This window comes from Vipera berus (assembly GCF_964194415.1).
Source record: "Vipera berus genome assembly, chromosome: 2".
Classification (NCBI taxonomy): domain Eukaryota; kingdom Metazoa; phylum Chordata; class Lepidosauria; order Squamata; family Viperidae; genus Vipera; species Vipera berus.
The window spans coordinates 31,694,135-31,713,901 of record NC_138203.1 but is presented as its reverse complement, the minus strand read 5'-3'; the positions used below and the strand labels follow the sequence as shown (position 1 = coordinate 31,713,901).

The 19,767-nt window shown below is 38.3% G+C and overlaps 1 protein-coding gene across 1 annotated transcript in view; it reads left to right on the top strand.

Annotated features, from left to right (window-relative positions):
- The window catches only part of CMYA5 (cardiomyopathy associated 5), a 69,623-nt gene extending 63,946 nt beyond the window's left edge, over window positions 1-5,677 (top strand). The window contains exons 13-14 of the mRNA XM_081316506.1: window positions 12-185; window positions 4,870-5,677. Of these exons, the coding sequence (XP_081172632.1) occupies window positions 12-185; window positions 4,870-5,122 (427 nt within the window). The 3' untranslated portion in view covers window positions 5,123-5,677. The remainder of the gene's footprint in view (window positions 1-11; window positions 186-4,869) is intronic.
- Window positions 5,678-19,767: the final 14,090 nt, after the last annotated feature.

Below are 19,767 nucleotides of genomic sequence, written 5' to 3'. Positions count from 1 at the left end.
TCTTTGTGCAGAAGCCCACCAGTGTTGGGTGAGTGCTTGCCTGCCCAAGGATGGCATTACTGGGAAATCACCGTCAGTGATTGTGGAGCTTACAAGGTTGGGATCTGCTCTTCAACACTCCTAGAAAGTAGTGACCTGGGACAGAAAAACAATTCATGGTGCTTACACTGCTCCAACAAAACAAGGTAATACAAAATAGCTCTTCATAGAAACTTCACTTAATGTCCTTTAATGTTTTTCTTTGGTAGTGGGCACAGGCGATCTTTTGAAATGCCCAAATTTGGAGCAGAAAGTTGGATTTTTCCAAATTTTCCCCAGTCAGATGCATCTCTCTGTCTCTCTCTGTGTCTGTCTGTCTGTCTGTCTGTCTGTCTGTCTGTCTGTCTCTCTCTCTCTCTCTCTCTCTGTGTGTGTGTGTGAGGAAGGCAGAAACCACAGAGTGTAAAAAGTGTCAAAGCTTCAGTGTTGCTGACACAGCTCCCATTTCCTCTGATGGACATCCTAATCCAAAGGAATGAGAGAATGCTCCACAAAAACAATGAAAGTTTCTTAAAAGAGAGAATTGATCGTAAAATAACAAGTTGGAATTAATAGTCACAGAATATTAGTGCAAATGAGATAAAAATAATCACCATCAGAAGCAGTGAAGATGATTTATTTCAAAATTGATTGTATGACTGATTACTATCCTTTCAAGTTAGTGTTCTTAACAACAACATAGACATTTTTTTCTTGACAACCTGTTCCTAATCTGGTTTTTTACATCTTACAATGGTGCATCTGTATCTTAATCCATCCACTATGCTGCTGGTCATCCTATTCTTATCTTTTCTTCTACGTTTCCCAGAACCGGGGCCATTTCCCAAAAGCTAGTTTTCATATAATGTCTTCAATTTATTAAAAGTAGGATTCTGTAAACATCTAGTAAGAACTCTGGGTTGATTTGTTTGATTATTCATTTGTTGATTTTCTTGAATATCCATGGCATTCTCAGGAGTTTTCTCCAACACCATATTTCAGAAATACCATTGTTCTTCCTATTTTTCAAAATCCAGACTCTACATTTGACAATGTAAATAGTCAGAAAAAAAATTGAAGGAAAGCAAAAAACAAATTAGAGTGCCAACCTTATTTTCCAATCTAGTGCTCTGCAGAAATTTTGGGGCTGTAATACCCAGAATTCCCAAGCAGCCCATGGTTTGAATTCTGGGAATTGTGGTTCGAACACATCTGGAAAGGCTGAGAATGATTGATGGAGTAATTCTCTAAGCTTATTTAAATGAGCTCTCCTAAAATCCAATGTATGGACAGCAATACTATAAGCTGATTTGGTCATCTCCTTCTAAGGTTTCCACTGCTTTTACCACTTCAGCCAGTTCTTCTTGGCTTTGATCAGCTATAAGAGAACTAAACTTCACCCTTCTGAAAGATAAAATAGTAAGACCTCCCTAAGGGTTCTGCTGTTTTGGCTGAGTTGTTTTTCCAAGAGTTGTCTAGATGTCCTATCATTATTATTTCTTTTTATCCTGGAAATTCTGTATTCCAGTCCAGAAAGGCAGTATCCTGGTTTTCTACCTGATTTGGTGATCTATAGTACTACAGCATATCTTTCTTCTTTCCCCTTCCTTGTATCCTTATCCAAAAAATCTTGGCTACAGTCTCATTCCCAAATTCCTGAATCCCAGTGCATGTATGCATTTCTTTCACATGCACTTCAATCTTTGCATTCCACTGATGAGATTCAGAGAATCATAGAACCAAAAGGTTTGAAGGGAGTATGGAAGTCTTCTACTTCAAGACTCAGCCTAGGAATCTCAGATCATCTTGGGCCAATGGCAGTCCAACCTTTTTCTTTTTTGATGTCCAGTGACAGACCACTCACATTCTATGAGTCATGCTGTTTCATTGTGTAATGGCCAGAAAATAACTCCTTATTTTGAATTTAAGTTGAATAAATTTAAGTTGAATAAATCTATACCTGCTTCCCTATGATAGCCTTTCAAGTATTGGAAGACTGGTATCATGCTTCGCCTTTGTCTTCTCTCCTTTAGGCTAAACATATTCAGTTCTTATAGCCAGGTTTCATAGGATTTAGCCTCCAGGTGCTTTGCCATCTTTGTTGTTTTTCTCTGCATAGTTTCCAGTTCATCAGCATCCTTTTTGTATAGTGTGATGACTAAAATTATCATGTCCCATAATCTTAACATTACACCACTGTTGATATAATCCAAATTTCATCCTTTGGTTGTTTCGACTAGATCATATTTTCTTTCCTGCATTAAGATTTCTTATTTTTTTTCCTTTTTCCATACTTCCACTGGCAATTTTTCATCATCCCTGCAAAGCAGCCATTGCTGTTTCATTTATAATTGAAATTGAATAATATGTAAACAAATCTGAATGCAAGCTTCCATCTCTTTCTACAAGAATGGGATGAACAAAATTTCACCATAAGGTTCTCTTCCTGATTTTCTGGTTGTATAATTTTCATTAACTGAAATAGGAGCAGAGCTTTGAACTCTTGCAATTTGTTGTTGTAATGAATCCTCCAACCATGAGATCCATCTGTCTTATCCTGGGGCAATTTGCTGCATAGTTAATATACTGCTCCCATGGCTGCTTCGCTCGAGGTCATCCTGATGATATAACTGGTATTGGGAGTGAAAGATAGACTAGTTTTCTTGGAGTGAATCCAGAACTTTGCAATGCTGGATGATCCTTAGCTAGGAATAGTACTCTAGCGATATACTCTATCTCATTTTTCTGACAGATAAGGTCACATTGAGGTGGTTTTCAGACTTCTCTTTTTCAAATCTAATCAGTATTTTTAATTTAACAATCATTCATTGAAAAGGGTGGTTAGTATCTGTAATACTGTATTTCAAAATGAGTGCTTCATGAAAGATAGGCAGCATATATACTTCCTTAAAAGGGACGTGGTGGCTCAGTGGGTTAGGACGCTGAGCTTGTCAGTCAGAAGGTCGGCAGTTTGGCGGGTTGAATCCCAAGTGCCGCGTAGCAGAGTGAGCGCCTGTTACTTGTCCCAGCTTCTGCCGACCTAGCAGTTCGAAAGCATGTAAAAATGCAAGTAGAAAAATAGGGACCACTCCAGTGGGAAGGTAACAGCGCTCCGTGCGCCTTTGGCGTCTAGTCATGCCGGCCACATGACCACGGAGATGTCCTCGGACAAGCGCTGGCTCTTCGGCTTTGAAACAGAGATGAGCACCAGCCCCTAGAGTTGGAAACGACTAGCACGCATGTGCCGGGGAACCTTTACCTTTACCTTATACTTCCATAGTAATCATTTCAGCAGCCCTGAAGGAATGACCACCTTGATCAATACTATGGAGATACTTATTTCCGTGTGAAAATGCATAAGTAAAAGAATATTTATGGGGATGGGTAGGTCAGAACTATTCTCCCTCACGTCCCATTATCAGATTGCATACAGAAAAATTACTGGAATCCATACAGCCCATTTGTCATCATATACTGTATTTAGGTTAACCTGTAGATTAATAAACCCCCCTCGATCTCTGATCCCCACCCACCCATCTTTTGTTATCATATTGATGTATTCTAATTTTCTTGATCATTGTTTTATTGGATTACTTCTGTTTTGTTTATACTTCTTTCCATTTCTTCCTTTTTATTATAAGCCACCTAGAGTTAAACCCATGGTGAGATAGATGCCAAATAAATTTAACAAATACAGATGAATAAATTCCCCAGACTTGTTCTAACTTTAAAATAAGCTAGTGGGTTTATGGAGCAAAAGTTACAACGATCAGCAAATGTGCCTTGCCTGTTTTCCTGAGCTTTGTATTTCTCTGTGGAGGATAGAGGCCAGACAGACATAGCTTCTTCTTCTTTTTTTTTAATCCCATTTATATCCCGCCCTTCTCCGAAGACTCAGGGCATCTTACAATCTAAGAAGCACAAATCAATGTGCTTAGCAATAGCCTTCATTCTATGTATATGCCTGCTTATTAGGGCTTTCACCCGCCCCGCCCCCCACGGCATTATTACAAAGTCAGCTTATTGCCCCCAACAATCTGGGTCCTCATTTTACCTACCTCGGAAGGATGGAAGGCTGAGTCAACCTTGAGCCTGGTGGGACTCGAACCTGCACTAATTGCAGGCAGCTGGTGTTACTTAAGGAGGCATTAGCCCAGTGCTCCACCAAGGCTCTTACCTACCTATTGCTTTTGTACAAGTGAATAGTCAATTCTGTATCTAGAAGGAAGAGATTTATATTATCTGGCCTATGGGCAGTACATTATGTAGAGCTGTCCCTTTCTTGATCTGGTGTCCTTTTAATTTGTTGAGTTGTAACTCAACTAATTCCCAGGTAGAATAGAAATTCCCAGTCTGGAACCTGCCTGAGAATGCAGGTAAATGCAGAGCAATGCATTTGGAAGGATATGAAGCAGATAAATTATATACACTATCCCAAAGAGTATATAACAGCTCCAGATAATAGATATTGCTTTTCTTGTCCAAAATAAATCCAGTCAAATGCTTGTTTTTTTAATGATCCTGTGCATATATTCTAATTAATTTATATTCTTATTCAGGGATTTTCTCATTACAAAAGGGAAATGTTGGAACACATTGTTAAGCAATGGGATTCCAGATCCTTATTCCTAAGATCTAAAAATAAAGTAACCTGTTGAGATCAGGTGGGGAGTTCTGCACAGTACTTTTCAGATCTTAGAAAAAGTTTTCTCAATCCCAGGAGCTGGTTACAAATTGGCCTTTGCAATCAGGTTGGCATTAGATGAGATCTTGATAGTGTTGGACTAAATAAATTCTGTGTTGGACCTTTGCAATGGATTTGTGTTGATTTTATATTTTTGCTCTTTGCAGTTCTGTATATAAAGTTCTCCACAATGGTGAGATGAGTGAAATTATGGTGACTGAACAGCCTGCCCGGATTGGCATCCTGCTAGACTATAATACTGGAAGGCTCCTATTTCTCAATGCAGAGAGAGGGCAATTGCTGTCTGCTATCAAGTATAAATTCACTAAAGCAGCTTATCCTGCTTTTGTACTGGAACAATCGGGGTTTCTCAACCTGCATACAGGCATGGAACTACCAGAATTTGTAAAGCAAAGCTGAACATTCTCTTCGGAATCACATACAAAAAAAAAGAGAAAGAAAAAGAAGAATTTGGTAAAAAAATCTTGAGATGGTTTTTTTCTTTATATTCAATGGTCATGATTCAGAGAAATGGTCAGAGAGTTTGGTGATTCTATAAGTTTTCCCTTCTGTTCAGAAACACTACACAGAGAGAAACCCAGAAACTGTAGGGAACTTTCAAGAGCAAAAAAACCCTGAGAGGTTCACAGAGTACATGTAATCCATCCACAGGCCTGCAAGGTATTTGGATGGTGCCCAGATTCTTTCCTCTAGTTATTTCTATTCACTGGAATCATGTGCTCAATGCTTGCATAGAAATCCTAAATAAAATCTCACCACTTAACTATTTTTCATGCACTTTGTTGCAGGTATCAAATTACTTTCTGGAGGAAAAGTGTTTATGTTACTATATTAAAATTAATGATATATTAAAATAATGAATTAAATATTAATATTAATTAATATCCAAAGACTTGATATGCTCGTGCAACACATATTGGCTGAAGGGCACTAGAAGCTTCTTTTGCATTAATCTCTTGGTTTCAGGTCCAACACAACTGGCAAGACCAACCAAGCAAGAATATAAAGATTTCAGGAAGGTATCTTTAATGCCAATCAGAAGTAAACATGGGATCTTGGAAATGCAAATAAGAATTTTCCACCTTCATTAACAGTGTATTAAAGCCAGTCAAGCTTCTCTGAGAAATTTGAAATGCACCTTCTTCGGATTTCTCTCTACTTGTGCTTAGTGGATTTATGTGAATTTTATTTATTTAAGACATTTATATAACTTCCCATGAGTGGTGTGGTGGCCTAGAGGTGGAGCTTTTGCCTCACAATCAGGAGGCTGTGAGTTGGATCCTAGGTAGTTGCAAATATTTCTGTCTCTGAGCTCAATGAGTAATAGTGTGCTGCGAACTCCGTCTAGGCGTCAGGAAGGGCATCCTTCCAGCAAACACTCTAGCTCCATTCATTTCCCCTGACTCCACCCCAATGCAAGGAATTACAGGGTTGTTAAAAGAAAAAAATACATAGCTGCCCATCTTTCAACTAACTTTGGCAGCTGCCAATCAAAACTTAGGTGTCAGCTGACATCCACCATCTCTTGATTATTTATGTCATGAATAGACCATCAGGTAGAACAGGGGTCTTCAAACTGGCTGAGGAATTCTAGGAGTTGAAGTCCACAAGTCATAAAAGGGCCAAGTTTGAAGACTCCTGATGTAGAAAATCTATGTGGTTGCGAAGAGTCAACAGTGAGTTAACCACACATTATTATCATCATCATCTCCATCTTCATCTCATGCGTTCCTTCTTCAGGCTCCCCCCCCCCAGATTATCACACTTGAAAATGGGTAGCATGCTTAAAAAGTACCCAAGCATAGGGTTGGCTCTACTTTGGAGCAGAGTGTAGTAATTGAAGTGACAGTGACAATTTCTCATCCACTCCTTCCGAGCATCCTTTTCTCTGGGAAAGTACAGTTGTATGTGCCATGCATGTTGCAACCTATTCTGGCCTCCTATACTACCTTCCTGGCATATTTTCTTGAGTTTGGCAGCTAATCTATTCTACATCTGTGCTTTTAAAAACATTATTAACACATACAATTAACAAAACAAACTTTAAAGTTAAAAAAAGTAGAAACCAAAAGAAAAGGAAAAAAAACTTCCAACTCTACATTTCTGCTTTTTAAAAGTCAAATATTTACTAGGTAAATATTTATAGCTTATCCTCTTTAATTCTTGGAGCCTGAGCTGGAAAAAATAATGACAGTCTATCAGAGATAAACACTAATTTCCACTGTCAAGTAAGAGCAGAACCAGAATTCCAGTACTTTAAATGGTACTGATATCCAAATCACATGTACTGTTTTTTTTTATCCAAGGAAAAAAGAGATTGGCTCGATGCCAGCTTCACAGCCTGGGGTATGAATGATATTCTTGCAAATGTAGAGGCAAGAGTTTTCATTTTCTTTACAGCAACCTTCCTTGACTCCTGCAACTCTTGACAGGCCCCTGCAGCTGCTATTTAAAACAGAAACAAAATGGGCGCATTAAATATATCCATGCTTTTTTATATAACACCATTTGCCCTGCTCAGAGCTTTGGGATTTGGAGCAGAAGATTTTGAAACTTCAAATCCTAAATGGGTCCCTAACACACAAACACACACACACATCACACATCACATGTCAACGATTGACTAGGCTGCTTTTCAGTGCTGATTGAGGGCTGTCTTCTGTTTCTATGTTAAAAATTCCCATTTTCAAAAGCTGCCCAAACAACAGCAGATAGGATGAGGTACACTTTAAAAACAGGCAGGATTTCAACTGGACCACCATGGCTGTTTTGAATGTTTGAACTACACCCTGGGGCTGGCCCTCTTTGAGTATTTTTACTTCTTCTTCTTCTCAATCTGTCCTTTGCAAAATGTTCAGGAACCAAATAAGACAAATGCAGATAGTAGTGGCTTCAAGAAAATTGTTTACAATTAATTGGGGAAATCCTACAAAGCAGTACTGCATTTCTTTAATGAAGTGCATTGATTTTATGTTAAACAGGCTGAGAAAATCTTTGTCAGTTTAAAAGTAAGCCTATCCCTCAGTGACTAAGCTAAGAATTTATTGCAATTTTTTTAAAAAAGAAAGGGGGGAAAAAAGCAGAATGATGTGATTCAGCTGTTATATAAACTTCAAAGGCTCCTGCTAGCACTGCCAGTATGATGCCCATAGTACCAATGCTTCCTTTGCAATCTATTTTACACTTGCCAGTTAGCTACTACAATTGGGTCCAGCAACCCAGTCATTAATTGAAGTGGTCACTAAGTAAAACCATGACTGTCCTTATGATCTTACTTCAGCTTTTCTTTGCTTTACAGACCTGTGAAAGTTGTAAAAATGATGATTGGTCATAAAATTGCGCTTTCATCACTATTGTAACTGTGAATTCTCATTAAACAAGGACTACCTGTGGTTAACCCTGACTGCTCTTTAGAAGGCCAGATACTGAAGCTAAAACTCAAATACTTTGGCCACCTAATGAGAAGGAAGGACTCACAGGAGAAGAGCCTAATGCTGGGAAAGATTGAGGGCAAGAGAAGAACGGGACGACAGAGAATGAGGTGGTTGGATGGAGTCACTGAAGCAGTAGGCGTGAGCTTAAATGGACTCCAGAAGATGGTAGAGGACAGGAAGGCCTGGAGGAACGTTGTCCATAGGGTCGCGATGGGTCGGACACGACTTCGCAACTAACAACAACAACCTGTGGTTAAGGCGCCAGGCTAGAAACTAAGAGATGGTGAGTTCTAATCCTATCTTAGATACAAAGCCAGCTGGGCAATCCAGTTGCTATCTTTCAGCCTGAAGAAGAAGGCAATGGCAAACCCTTTCTGAAAATCTTGCCACTAGGACTAGTCCAGGTGTAGTACCAGGAGTCAAGAATTGAAGATACAAACACACAGACAAAAAGTTCAGAAATCTTGATCCAACACCACTCCCTACAATTTCATTTTTAAAACCATGGAAGTTTGTTTTTCAGCAAATAAGACATGCTTTCCTATCCTCTCCCTTTTTAAAGTCCTCTTTGAAATTAAACTTTCAACCCCTTTGCTCCAACATTAGATATTTATTTACCACTTAAATTGTTTTATGTAATCTATACCATGTAATAACAATATCTCTTAGCACAAACGTATTGGTCAAAGAAGGTAGAAAGGTGGGACAAATGGTTCTCAGGCTCGACAGACCCATAATATGACCACTGAGCAGATGTTTTGTAATCTTAAGGCTGAGAAGAGAGTAGCATAATATCTATTACCTTGAAAATTCCAGCCCTATAATTCAAATCCAGACTGAGGAAGAAATAGATAGATAGCTGATAGGGATCGTCTACCTATGCCACAGGGTTTCTACCTTGTCTGCAATAAACAACATGTAGCTCTGTTGTGTTTATATGTTTCATCTGAAAGCAAATCTCCGAATATGAGACTAGGTATTTGAAGACAATAGATTTAATGGCACGATATCTGATTGCCAGATCTGCCTTTTTCTACCTAAAATTCAAAGTTAAACAATAGCTACAGCTTCTCTTCCCAACTTGCTAATATTCGGGTCACCAGTTCCTGACTCAAACATCAAAAGTAAGTTGAAACCCATGATAATCAGCTAATTTGACAAGTGGGGCAGAATCAGCCACACGTGTGGCATCCATACTGATTTCAGCCCAAGAACTGGCAGCCACTGCTTGAATACTTGGAGCAAGTACAGCCATCCAAGGACATGCCAAAAGCAATGATAATTCAGCAAAGTTATTACCTTCCTCCAGTGCTTTTTTTGTAAAAGAAAAAGGTGCCGGAACTCACACATGTTATACAACCCGCCTTGCCTACCCTACAAGGTTCCATCCAAAAAAAAGGTGCCAGAACTCCGTTCTGAGTATTGTATGACAAAAAAAGCCCTGCCTTCCTCAAACAATATTAATCATACAGATGCCTCAGATGTAAATGTTTTCTTAGGAACTGAACTTGAATGGGATTTATAAATGTCCTAACACAAGGCTTTTCAACCAGTGGTACGGGTACCACCTGTGGTACATTGGCACCTGGCAGGTGGTACGTGACCATCCTAGGAAAGTGGTAGTGGGGGAGGGGAATGAGCATAAGCCTGAGCGAGAGATGGCTGGAGCTGCAGAGCTGACAGGGTTCAGTGGAAGCGCCAGAATCAGCACTTCTTTGGGGATGTCAGGGCTCAGCGGAAGCACCAGGATCAGCGCCAGGCTCCAGCTGGAGCTTGGCACTGATCCTGGTGCTTCTGCTGAGCCCAGAAGAAGCACCGATCAGCTGAAATGTTGCAGCATCTCCAGGGTCTTGTGATTTTCATTCAGATGCTTAGCAACTGATTCATATTTATGATGGTCACAGTGTCCCAGGGTCATGTGAAGTGACCAAAATCTGCTGCAACCACCCAGCAGATGGGGGGGGGAGAATAAAAACCAAACACCACCCCACCCGACCCCCGCTGCCAATCCTCAACAGAAATGCTCACAAGAATGAAAATCTCGGACAGGAGGAAGAGTGCCGCCAGGTGGGCAGGCAAGTGTCTTGCTCAGCTGTGGCTTGGGGGGGGTCACTTTTTTCAGTGCCATTGTAACTTTGAACAGTCACTAAGCGAACTGTTGTAAGTCAAGGACTACCTGTACTTCATCACTTTTTTCCTTTTTGGGGGGGGTCATCAAGTTTTTGACACCTTGCTAGGCGACTGGTGGTACTCGGATGTTGCCATATCCTAAAAGTGGTACAATGGGTGAAAAGGTTGAAAAGCCCTGTCCTAACAAGTAAGAGAGGTACAAATGGGAACCCATCTTTTGAAGCTGAATAGTTCAGACAATTTTCTGAAAGTCCTGGGACTATCTTCTAATAATCCAATCAAATAATAATAATCCAATTAAAGATCACCAGTAACAAAAATCTATCACCACTGACACAATAAGCGCTTAGTACAAGAGTAATACCATTGATATGGAATCATTTGCGCTGAATGTGGGCTGGAATGAAAAGGATTTGATTGGGAAGTTTAAAGTGGAAGTGTCTAACATGAAATGAACTCATTTGTCGGGGCATCCCAACAATTTTGTCTATATTATTTCAAGACTGCTTGATGGAAAATTAGGAAATTGTGGCAGGGGACAGATAGGAAGAGAAGATGCCATTATTTTTGTTGCACTTCCTCTCTCCTACACTTCTGCCCACACATCTGAAATTTCAACTTCAGAGATAGCAGAGTGGAATATGTCAGCGTCCTCTAAATACTGTCTTCTGAAACCTCAGCTAAGCATTGTGCTTGTGAGGAAGTGGATATTTTGCAATCAGATGCCTTAAATACTCCAGTTCTGGTCTGTTGGGGACAAGGGTCAGTTTGACCCTCCAAGGGCAAGAGTCTCTGATACCCAGATATTAAGTAAAGCACAGCCATGTGAAGCTTGGCATCGTAATTTATGTCTGTTCTGTGCAAATCCAGACTAGGTCCCATTGTTGGAAATGCAACAGTGGCCCTTATCAGACTCTGGTACAGAGCAACTTCATTGAAATCACTCTTTCAAGTAACAGATACCTGGGTGATGCTGATAAGAAATGATTGCATGAGGAAAGAGAAAATATAGAGGAAGATAGTATTAGAGCTGAAGCTGACAAGGTGGAAACTAGCAGTTTGCAGCCTAAAGAATTACTATGTAAGTTCTGCAGGTATTTACCTATTCTCAGGGAGAGTAAAAAAATTATCATACTGTATTTCCATTGACTTGAAAAAGCAGAAGGAAAAAGTCTAGAATTAAACCCTGAAGAAGACTTACATGTAGGACTTGATTTCTTTGTTCCACAATTCTTTTTTAGGAGGGCAATTTGGAAATAAATCTCCATTTGGTTATCAATGACAGACACTCGCAGATACAGAACCTTTATTACACACATTAGAAAACTATGACATTACATTACTTTTTGACATAATTGCCATTCAAATTGAGGCACTTGTCATAACGTCTTACAAGGTTTGAAATTCCTTAGTAGTAGTCGCTCGGCACCAAATCTAGGCTATGGTGGTGGTGGTGGTGGGGTGATCAAAAACATTCCAACTGAACTGCTTCAAAAGTTCTTGGGTGCGTCTAGTGGTGTGTGGGCGAGCATTAGCATGAACCAGCACCACACCGGAAGTCAGCATGCCCCGATGCTTGTTATGGATGGCTCGTCTGAGTTTTTGTAACATTTCACAGTAGATTTCTGAACTGATGGTCGAACCACATTCCACTTCACTATCAGTACTCATTTGGCATCTTCACATTTGGTGGATTTTCTATGGCACCACTAGATGAACCTAAGAACTTTTGAAGCAGTTCTGTTGGTATGTTTTAATCACTGCCCCCCCCATTGCCCAGATTTGGTGCCAAACGACTACTACTAAGGAATTTCAAACCTTGTAAGACGTTATGTCAAGTGCCTCAATTTGAATGGTGATTATGTTGAAAAGTAATGTAATGTTGTAGTTTTCTAATGTGTATAATAAAATCTCTGTATCTGCGAGTGTCTATCATTGATAACCAAACAGATTTATTTCCGAGTTGCCCTCATATCACTCTCTCTTCCTCTTCTATCTCATCTAAAATAAAGCAGTTTTTCTATGAGTTCTGGCATACAGAGTTGAGTGTACAGAGAATCAGGATTTATTGCTATGCCTTACACAAGATAAAGTTCCACTTCATGCAGTACATGCAGAGTCATAATCAATAAATAACCACAGATTGTTATTTTACATGCTTCAATGGTCCAGTTTTGCAAACCTATAATAAGCTAACAGGCAATGAGGATGGGGAGGCAAAATGGTTAGAAGCCAACAAGGTGTCACCTAGCCTATGGATTGGTGTTGAATGTATGGCGGCATTTTGGTTTAAGGGAAAAAAAGGAAGGATGGTTGTGTGGATGATTGTCCCTACCTATAAAAACAAACAAAGAAAGGAATACTGCAAGTAACAAAAATAGATGGATAAAAGTTAAAAACTTTTGCTGCAATGTAATGGTTAAGGTGACAAACTGGGATGCTGCAATGTAATGGTTAAGATGACAGACAGCTTATCTATGAAAGACTGGATTATAGGAATAAAATTAGAAGAGATCCTCATATACATCACCTTGAGTTCTAAGAAGGAAAGTAGGATATGAAAATGTAATATTAATTGCAGTTCATATTGTCTTCGTTATACTAAACATTTCCTGCCATCATACAAAGCTACTTTCTATGCTTATCTTGATCACAAGGAAGCACATTAATCTACCCAAACAGGATTCACTCAGACATATAAAATCTTATAGAAGAGAATATATGTAGCTCAGAGTTGAACTGTGGGGTGCTTGGTGCTCTCTGAGCTTGGTTGTTTGTGGACATAACATATTCAGCACTGAAAATGTTACCTAGCTGGATAACAAAAAGTGTGTATGAAAACAAGGACTCCACAAAGTCGTTGTCTTCATCGCCGAGGACTCTGAGCGCTGATAAAGTTCAGTGCCAAGGACTCTGCACAGAAAGCCTTGTCTCAGAGCATTATGACAGTCCATCAGTTTCTTAGCTTTAGGGCTAATAATTCAAGTGTTCCTTTGAGCAAAAGCGAGAAGAAAGCAAATTACAAGCTAGGTATGAACCATCTAGCATCTGCTAGATTTCTGGTTCTTCTTACAGCTTAAAAAAAAAGGAAACCAAGAATCAATTTAACACATTATTAAACTCTGTCCTTATACTCCAGATAGGCTGATGCTGCAGCAACTCTTTGGTCACACAATTGGTGGAAGCAACATTTTAATAGTAAAGAATAAAACGTGTAAACCCCAGCCAGCCAATCAGATTTTTATAGATTTTGTTAAAGTATTAGCCCCATCTGCTGACAATTAATGAAATAACCATGCAATAAACTGGTAATTATTTAGAAACCAGTAGAAAGCACTTCACACAGCTAACCTTGGCATTTTTTTAAAAAAAGGAAAGACACCCAAATAGACAATTAACAATTCTGTAGCTTTAAATAAAAGATCCTGCATCCTGTTAATATGAAAACAGACATTTTATCTTTCTGGACTCAAGATTAGCTGAAAATGATGGTCTGCTGGAGAAGTAAAAAGGAGATAAATTCTACAGTGAATTTATCAGGAAATCCATGCTAGTCTACAGTAGCCAAAAATCACAAGGAGTCTGATAGCACCTTTTGAGACATTATTTTTTATTAAGGCATATGTTATATCAGATGCATGCAGTGGCTGAACTGAACTAGGATTTAAACTGAAATGGAGAAGGGAGGGGAAAGGGAGGTTGGTTAAGCAGGAGCAGGTTGGGTGAGACACAGCATAAGTACCTTACCAATAAATAGTTGGACAGCATTAAAAGCCTATTGTGTTTGTTGGAATTGTTTGATGTAAGTGACTTCAGCAATCTCTTGATCAGTTGTGTTATTGAAGTTTGGTTTTCTAAAACAGTTAATGAGATCTGTGATGGAGTCTTCTGGGAGACTTAAATGCTTTGATATTACTCTGTCCTTATTTTGAGTCCTGATGTTATTCTTGGATCCATTAATTCTTTTGTGCAGAGGTTGGTGTGTTTGTCCCACATATTGCTCTAGTTCAGGAAACCTTATCCTTTTAGTAAAAATTGCTAGTCTGAAAGGAGTTATGAGATTCTTTCTGATGTAAGAGGGAAGGCAGTGACAAACATGAGTAAGATGATAGTGAATAAAAATATTTCACTAACAGCAAAGATCCAGACAATTACAGGATTGGGCTGACTGCAATTAACCATAATAATATTTATTATACTTGTATGTTGCCTGACGATCAGTGACCCTGGGTAGCTCAAACCAATTTAAAGTGTTACAATAAAATCAATAAAACATAACAAATAAAGACATGCTCTGGAAGACTCTGGGAACATAAAATGAATAGGTTATGCCATCTATACTAGGAGACAACTTGGATGGATGGATGGATGGATGGATGGATGGATGGATGGAACTTGTCTCCCTGTAGTTTCTCTCTTTGACCAGTGCTGAAAGTGATAGTGCATGTAAATAAATCTGATCTTGATATTCATTGATTTAAACCGTAATGCAAATACCAGTGAATGTTTAATAATTAACATCTAATATGTCATAAATCCTTTGAAAAGAATAAAAGGATCACACCTTAGTATAAGATCTCTTCAACAACATACTACTATAAACCTTTTCTAAGTTGTTGCCATTCAGATACACTAAAATTACAGAATATAAAACCCAGCACTTCTAGACAGCACTAGACTGGGAAGCGTCCACTATCAAACTTATAAAAGTGTATTCAGGATTGCTGTATCAAGGAAAGATAAGATTCTAATTGCCTTATTATGACAGTCTTTCATTTTTTTTGCTTGCACCATCATTTCAAAAGAAGAGTTTTCATTGTTTAGCTCTGCTTTACGAAATCAACTTTAATCAGTCAGATGGTTACTTTAATTAGTTCCACCCCCAAAGCATTCACTCTGTGGTCTATTTTGGTTGGGATATTAGTAACAGAACTACAGTGTCTTATGACTCACACTGAAGGTCCTACTCATCTCCATACAGTTGCAAGCTTCGAAATCTGTGGATTACAGCAAGTCTCCAATGTTCTTCCATATCCTTCACTTCGTGGGAGAAACAGGAATTGTCTTATTTCTCAGAGTCAATCTACTCAATTTCAAACGTATATGAATTCTTCTGTTTATAAACACCATTCTCAATCCATGGTGTACAAAGAAAAATCCAGTTGAATAACAGCAAAAAATGTGCTGCAATATTTTGGCTAAACCAAGTAAGGAATTGTGCAGGTCTCTTGCTTGCATAGTTACTTAGCAACATAAGCAACTTCCGGAAACATGAAAAACTTCCATTTCCCATTGTTTGCCATCCTCCTCCCCCCCAAGTATTTAATACAATTCCTTTTAATAGCAAACCAGGTATGGGGGAGGAGGGTCTGCAAAACAGTCTAATACCGTCAAAGATGCATGTTTTTTATCTGAATACTTCTAATTTTGTGATGAAAAGAAAAGGTATTGACTGGGAACAGAGCTTCTGCAGAGCCTATGGCTCTCTAAGGCCCATAATGAAGACTGTTACAATCGTAAATACCATCTCTATCTAGATGGAGTGCCTAGGATCCTGTGAGTTTTGATACAGCCAGTCAGAAGCAGCTCAGCAATTCCAGAAATAGAGGGCAAATCTGCATGTTTGAAGGACAGAGGTATGTCCACAAAAAATTAATTTCAGCATGGCAATGTTTCAGTAATCATTATCTTCAAAACACAGCCTTTCTCTCATCCACAACCCTGGAATTTTCTGATCTTATCAGGACTGAAAATGGTATTTTCCACTTTCGGCCCACACATACCTTGCTATATATTCAAAGCGTGGTTCTTCAGCAGCTACCAAAGTGACAGTGGAGAAGGGACTGGAATTTGTGCAGTTCAGATAAAGCCTTTTTTCTGTACAGTTTGACAAATATAGGGAAAAATGCCCCATTTGGCAAGCAAGTCATTCACAAAGTACTTTTGCTCACAACAATTCCTGTTCTGCCATGTGATTTGTTGGCAGCAAAACTGCATGACTGAGCAGCTTGCCTGTCAGCTCTCCAGTGCCTGATGCATGGGCATAAGGTGGCTCAGATGATGTAGGTGATCCACAAGTTGGGAATCCAGAGGTGTAGGATGGTGGAGATCACAGTTATTCAAGAGAGTTCCTACCAAAGCAGGAGAAGGAGAAGCAGGAGTCCTCCCCCCTCCACATAGATCAGCTTCTGGCAGATGGCCAAATTTATCACTCTGATTTCTGTTAGCATCTGCTTCCTTTCCTAGCCCCACCCTACACCACTTTAGAAACATCAATTGGTGATGGCTTTTCCCATTGGCATGAATAAATCACTGAATCTAACAATGTACTGTTAGCCCAACACCTTTCACTATTCTTGTTAATGAGTCAGAATGGAGATCTGATATGTGGATTGAGAAAATGTACTTTATATCTCATCTGTGTGGATGTATACAACACCCCCCCCCGATTCCTTATTAGATTATTTCTATGTATTCTAGAATCTGCAAATCCCATTGTTCATGTTAATATTCCTGGTAGCCATAGTTTAGCAATACCTAATGTACCCCAAGTTGTCTCCTTCTGTTAGAAGATATTGCTAATCTTAGGTTATTTTATGAGGAGACACTTTCCTTACCTTGTTATGATATGACTTGCTTGTTTTGATGCATACAAAGGTATCTGCAAGGGTAAAGCACTTTTACAAAGCCTAGATCACCTGGAGCTCTGAATGCATGGAGAATTTCATTCAGTGAATGCTATAAAATTTATTTTTATGTGTTTGCTATCTCCCCGAAGGCAGTGGAATGTTCATGTGTGTGCCATCAGAGACAGAGCTAGTGTGTCAATGTAGAGCATCTCCACCCCCTGGAGAGACATTCCCCTAGACCCAGGTAATCACTTCTGAAGAAGCCTTGAGCTGGCAAGACAAACAGAATCTGGGAGTTCAGTCTGGTTATTATATTATAGTTTGTCAAAGAATTGAATGAGTACTTTATCTTTTCTGTTGAAAATCTCCAATATTAAAATATCCAATATTCTGAAATGAAGCAACACATTATTTATTTTATTCTAGAATTCTATTATTCTTAGCACCAATTGAATTATAGTGTTGGGAAAATGTTTCCTTGGGATTTGCAAATGCCTCAGGAGGGACTTTCCCAGTGACAGGGGAGAAATATACTTTCAGACTTCTGATAGGGTTAATTCTGTTAATGTAAGCTTACAATAAAGTAGAATTGGTTCATCTGGGCATGCTTCCAATCTGGGCAAGATTGGCAAGATCAAGGGTCCCTTGTGAGATGTTTGCCATGCTCACAATTCTTTTGTGGGCTAAACTGCCTCTTAATTTGCCCCTAATCCTAAACTATCTATTCCCTTGACTGTGGCTCCTCCTCTATCTCCCAGGGTCATTCTCACATGCCATTGTATCACCAGATTTCTAAACCCTTCCTTCCTTCCACATTGCCAAGCATTTTGGAATTAATTCTAACTTGTATATATACACACTTAGTAGTTTTAGTTATTTTGATAGTATAAAACTATGCAGACACTTAAATATACAGCAAAGTATATTTGTATTTTTGCTCCCAATTTTGTATCTATACTTTGAAAAAGAACATTGAGATTTTCTATTACAAAGATTCTTAATCATAATTGTCTGAAATGGTATAGATTCTCCTGCTTGAGTAGGGGGCTGGACTAGGAGACCTCCAAGATCCCTTTCAGCTCTATTCTATTCTATTCTGTTCTATTCTGTTCTATTCTGTTCTGTTCTGTTCTACTCTACTCTACTCTACTCTACTCTACTCTACTCTACTCTACTCTACTCTACTCTATTAATTTATTCTCAAATCAAGGAAAAAGTTAAATCTGTAAGGTATGTTAAAATGGATTTGTAGAGTTCTCTAAATCTATTTGTTGAAAGGTAAAGCTAAGCAGTGTAGTGGTCCCTGCACAGGATTACAGTTAGATAATGTATTTCTATACTTATTAACTCTGAACTCCACAAAAATCAGTGGGATCAGTTACTATTTTTTTAGTTCCTCTAACTAAGTTAATTGGCAATATTAACTGACCTTGGCTGATTTTTAAAAATGTGGTAAGATCTGGTTAGTACTTAAATAAAAGACCACCAGGGATTTGGTCTTGACTAGTAAGTAAAAAAGAAATCGAAAAACATTTTGAGAAAAAAATAACAGCCATCGTGAAAGAAACTATTTGGACGTCCATGAATGTGATCAACAGTCAAGCTGGAAAGAAATTTTATTTTCTAATCAATGGAAGAAACATCAGAGAAACATATTCTGGTATACTGTATGTCCAGTACAGGGAAAAGAAGCTGAATTATTATTCTCACATAAGTATGTGGCACTGATTCACTCATAATGTCGTCCCACACATCTCTATCTGAGTCAACCTCTAAGGACCAAAGGGAAGCATCTTAATAAAGACAGAAGAGGATTTGAAGAGGATAATGATTCTGCAACAACTCTTCCTGCCCAGTGATTCAGGAAAAATGATGCTCATGGTAAGGATATAAAAATAGACACAACTGAAGCACAAACCGTTTTGAAAGAATAGAAATCTGGTATTCAAACATAAAGGAAAATATTTATCACTGCAGTGGAAAGCTCAACAATCTTAAAAGTCATTTTGGTTCAAATAAAAGTGCCAAGAGTGCAAGAAAGAACTATGAAAGGAAGTAAAGGGTTCCTTCACAAGGATGAGTCTTTCCCTCAGTTAAGGAAAGTCAAAGAAGAGAAAGGCCTGTGTTTCCATCTTGGGGGAGAGAGGTTTGAACCAGGAAATAACACAAAAATAAGTCTATTTTTTAAATATATACTTAGAAAGCAAAATATTAGTCTATTATCAGCTAATATATATTGATTGTCATTGATGAAATTTCCAAAGCTAACCAAAATTATGAATGCTATTTAGGAGTCAAAGCTATTTTCAATTTACAATGTTACTGAAACTGGATCAAAATGCATAGGCTTTTGTTCTACTACAATAATATTTGCTTCTCTTTATCAAATTGATATAATATATCACATGAATATAAGAAATCATAACTTAATAGCAAATATATAAAATTTAATATATTAAGGCAACATCATTCTTCTTAGTGGTATCTACCATACAACTTTTGTGAATTTTGATAAGAACTGTATTCTTCCATGGTCAGGTGGGGGTGCTATAGACAAAGGTTTAATTGGTTGTTTTAATTGCATAGAACTGCAATTAAAATAAATAAATAAATAAAATAACTAAAATAAATAGAGGTTGGCACATAAGCAACTTCGTGGAATGGTAGACAATAAGCCAACAGTATGCCACTTTAAAGTCTGAAAGAACATATACATATACATATACATATACATATACATATACATATACATATACATATACATATACATATACATATACATATACATATACATATACATATACATATACATATACATATACATATACATATACATATACATATACATATA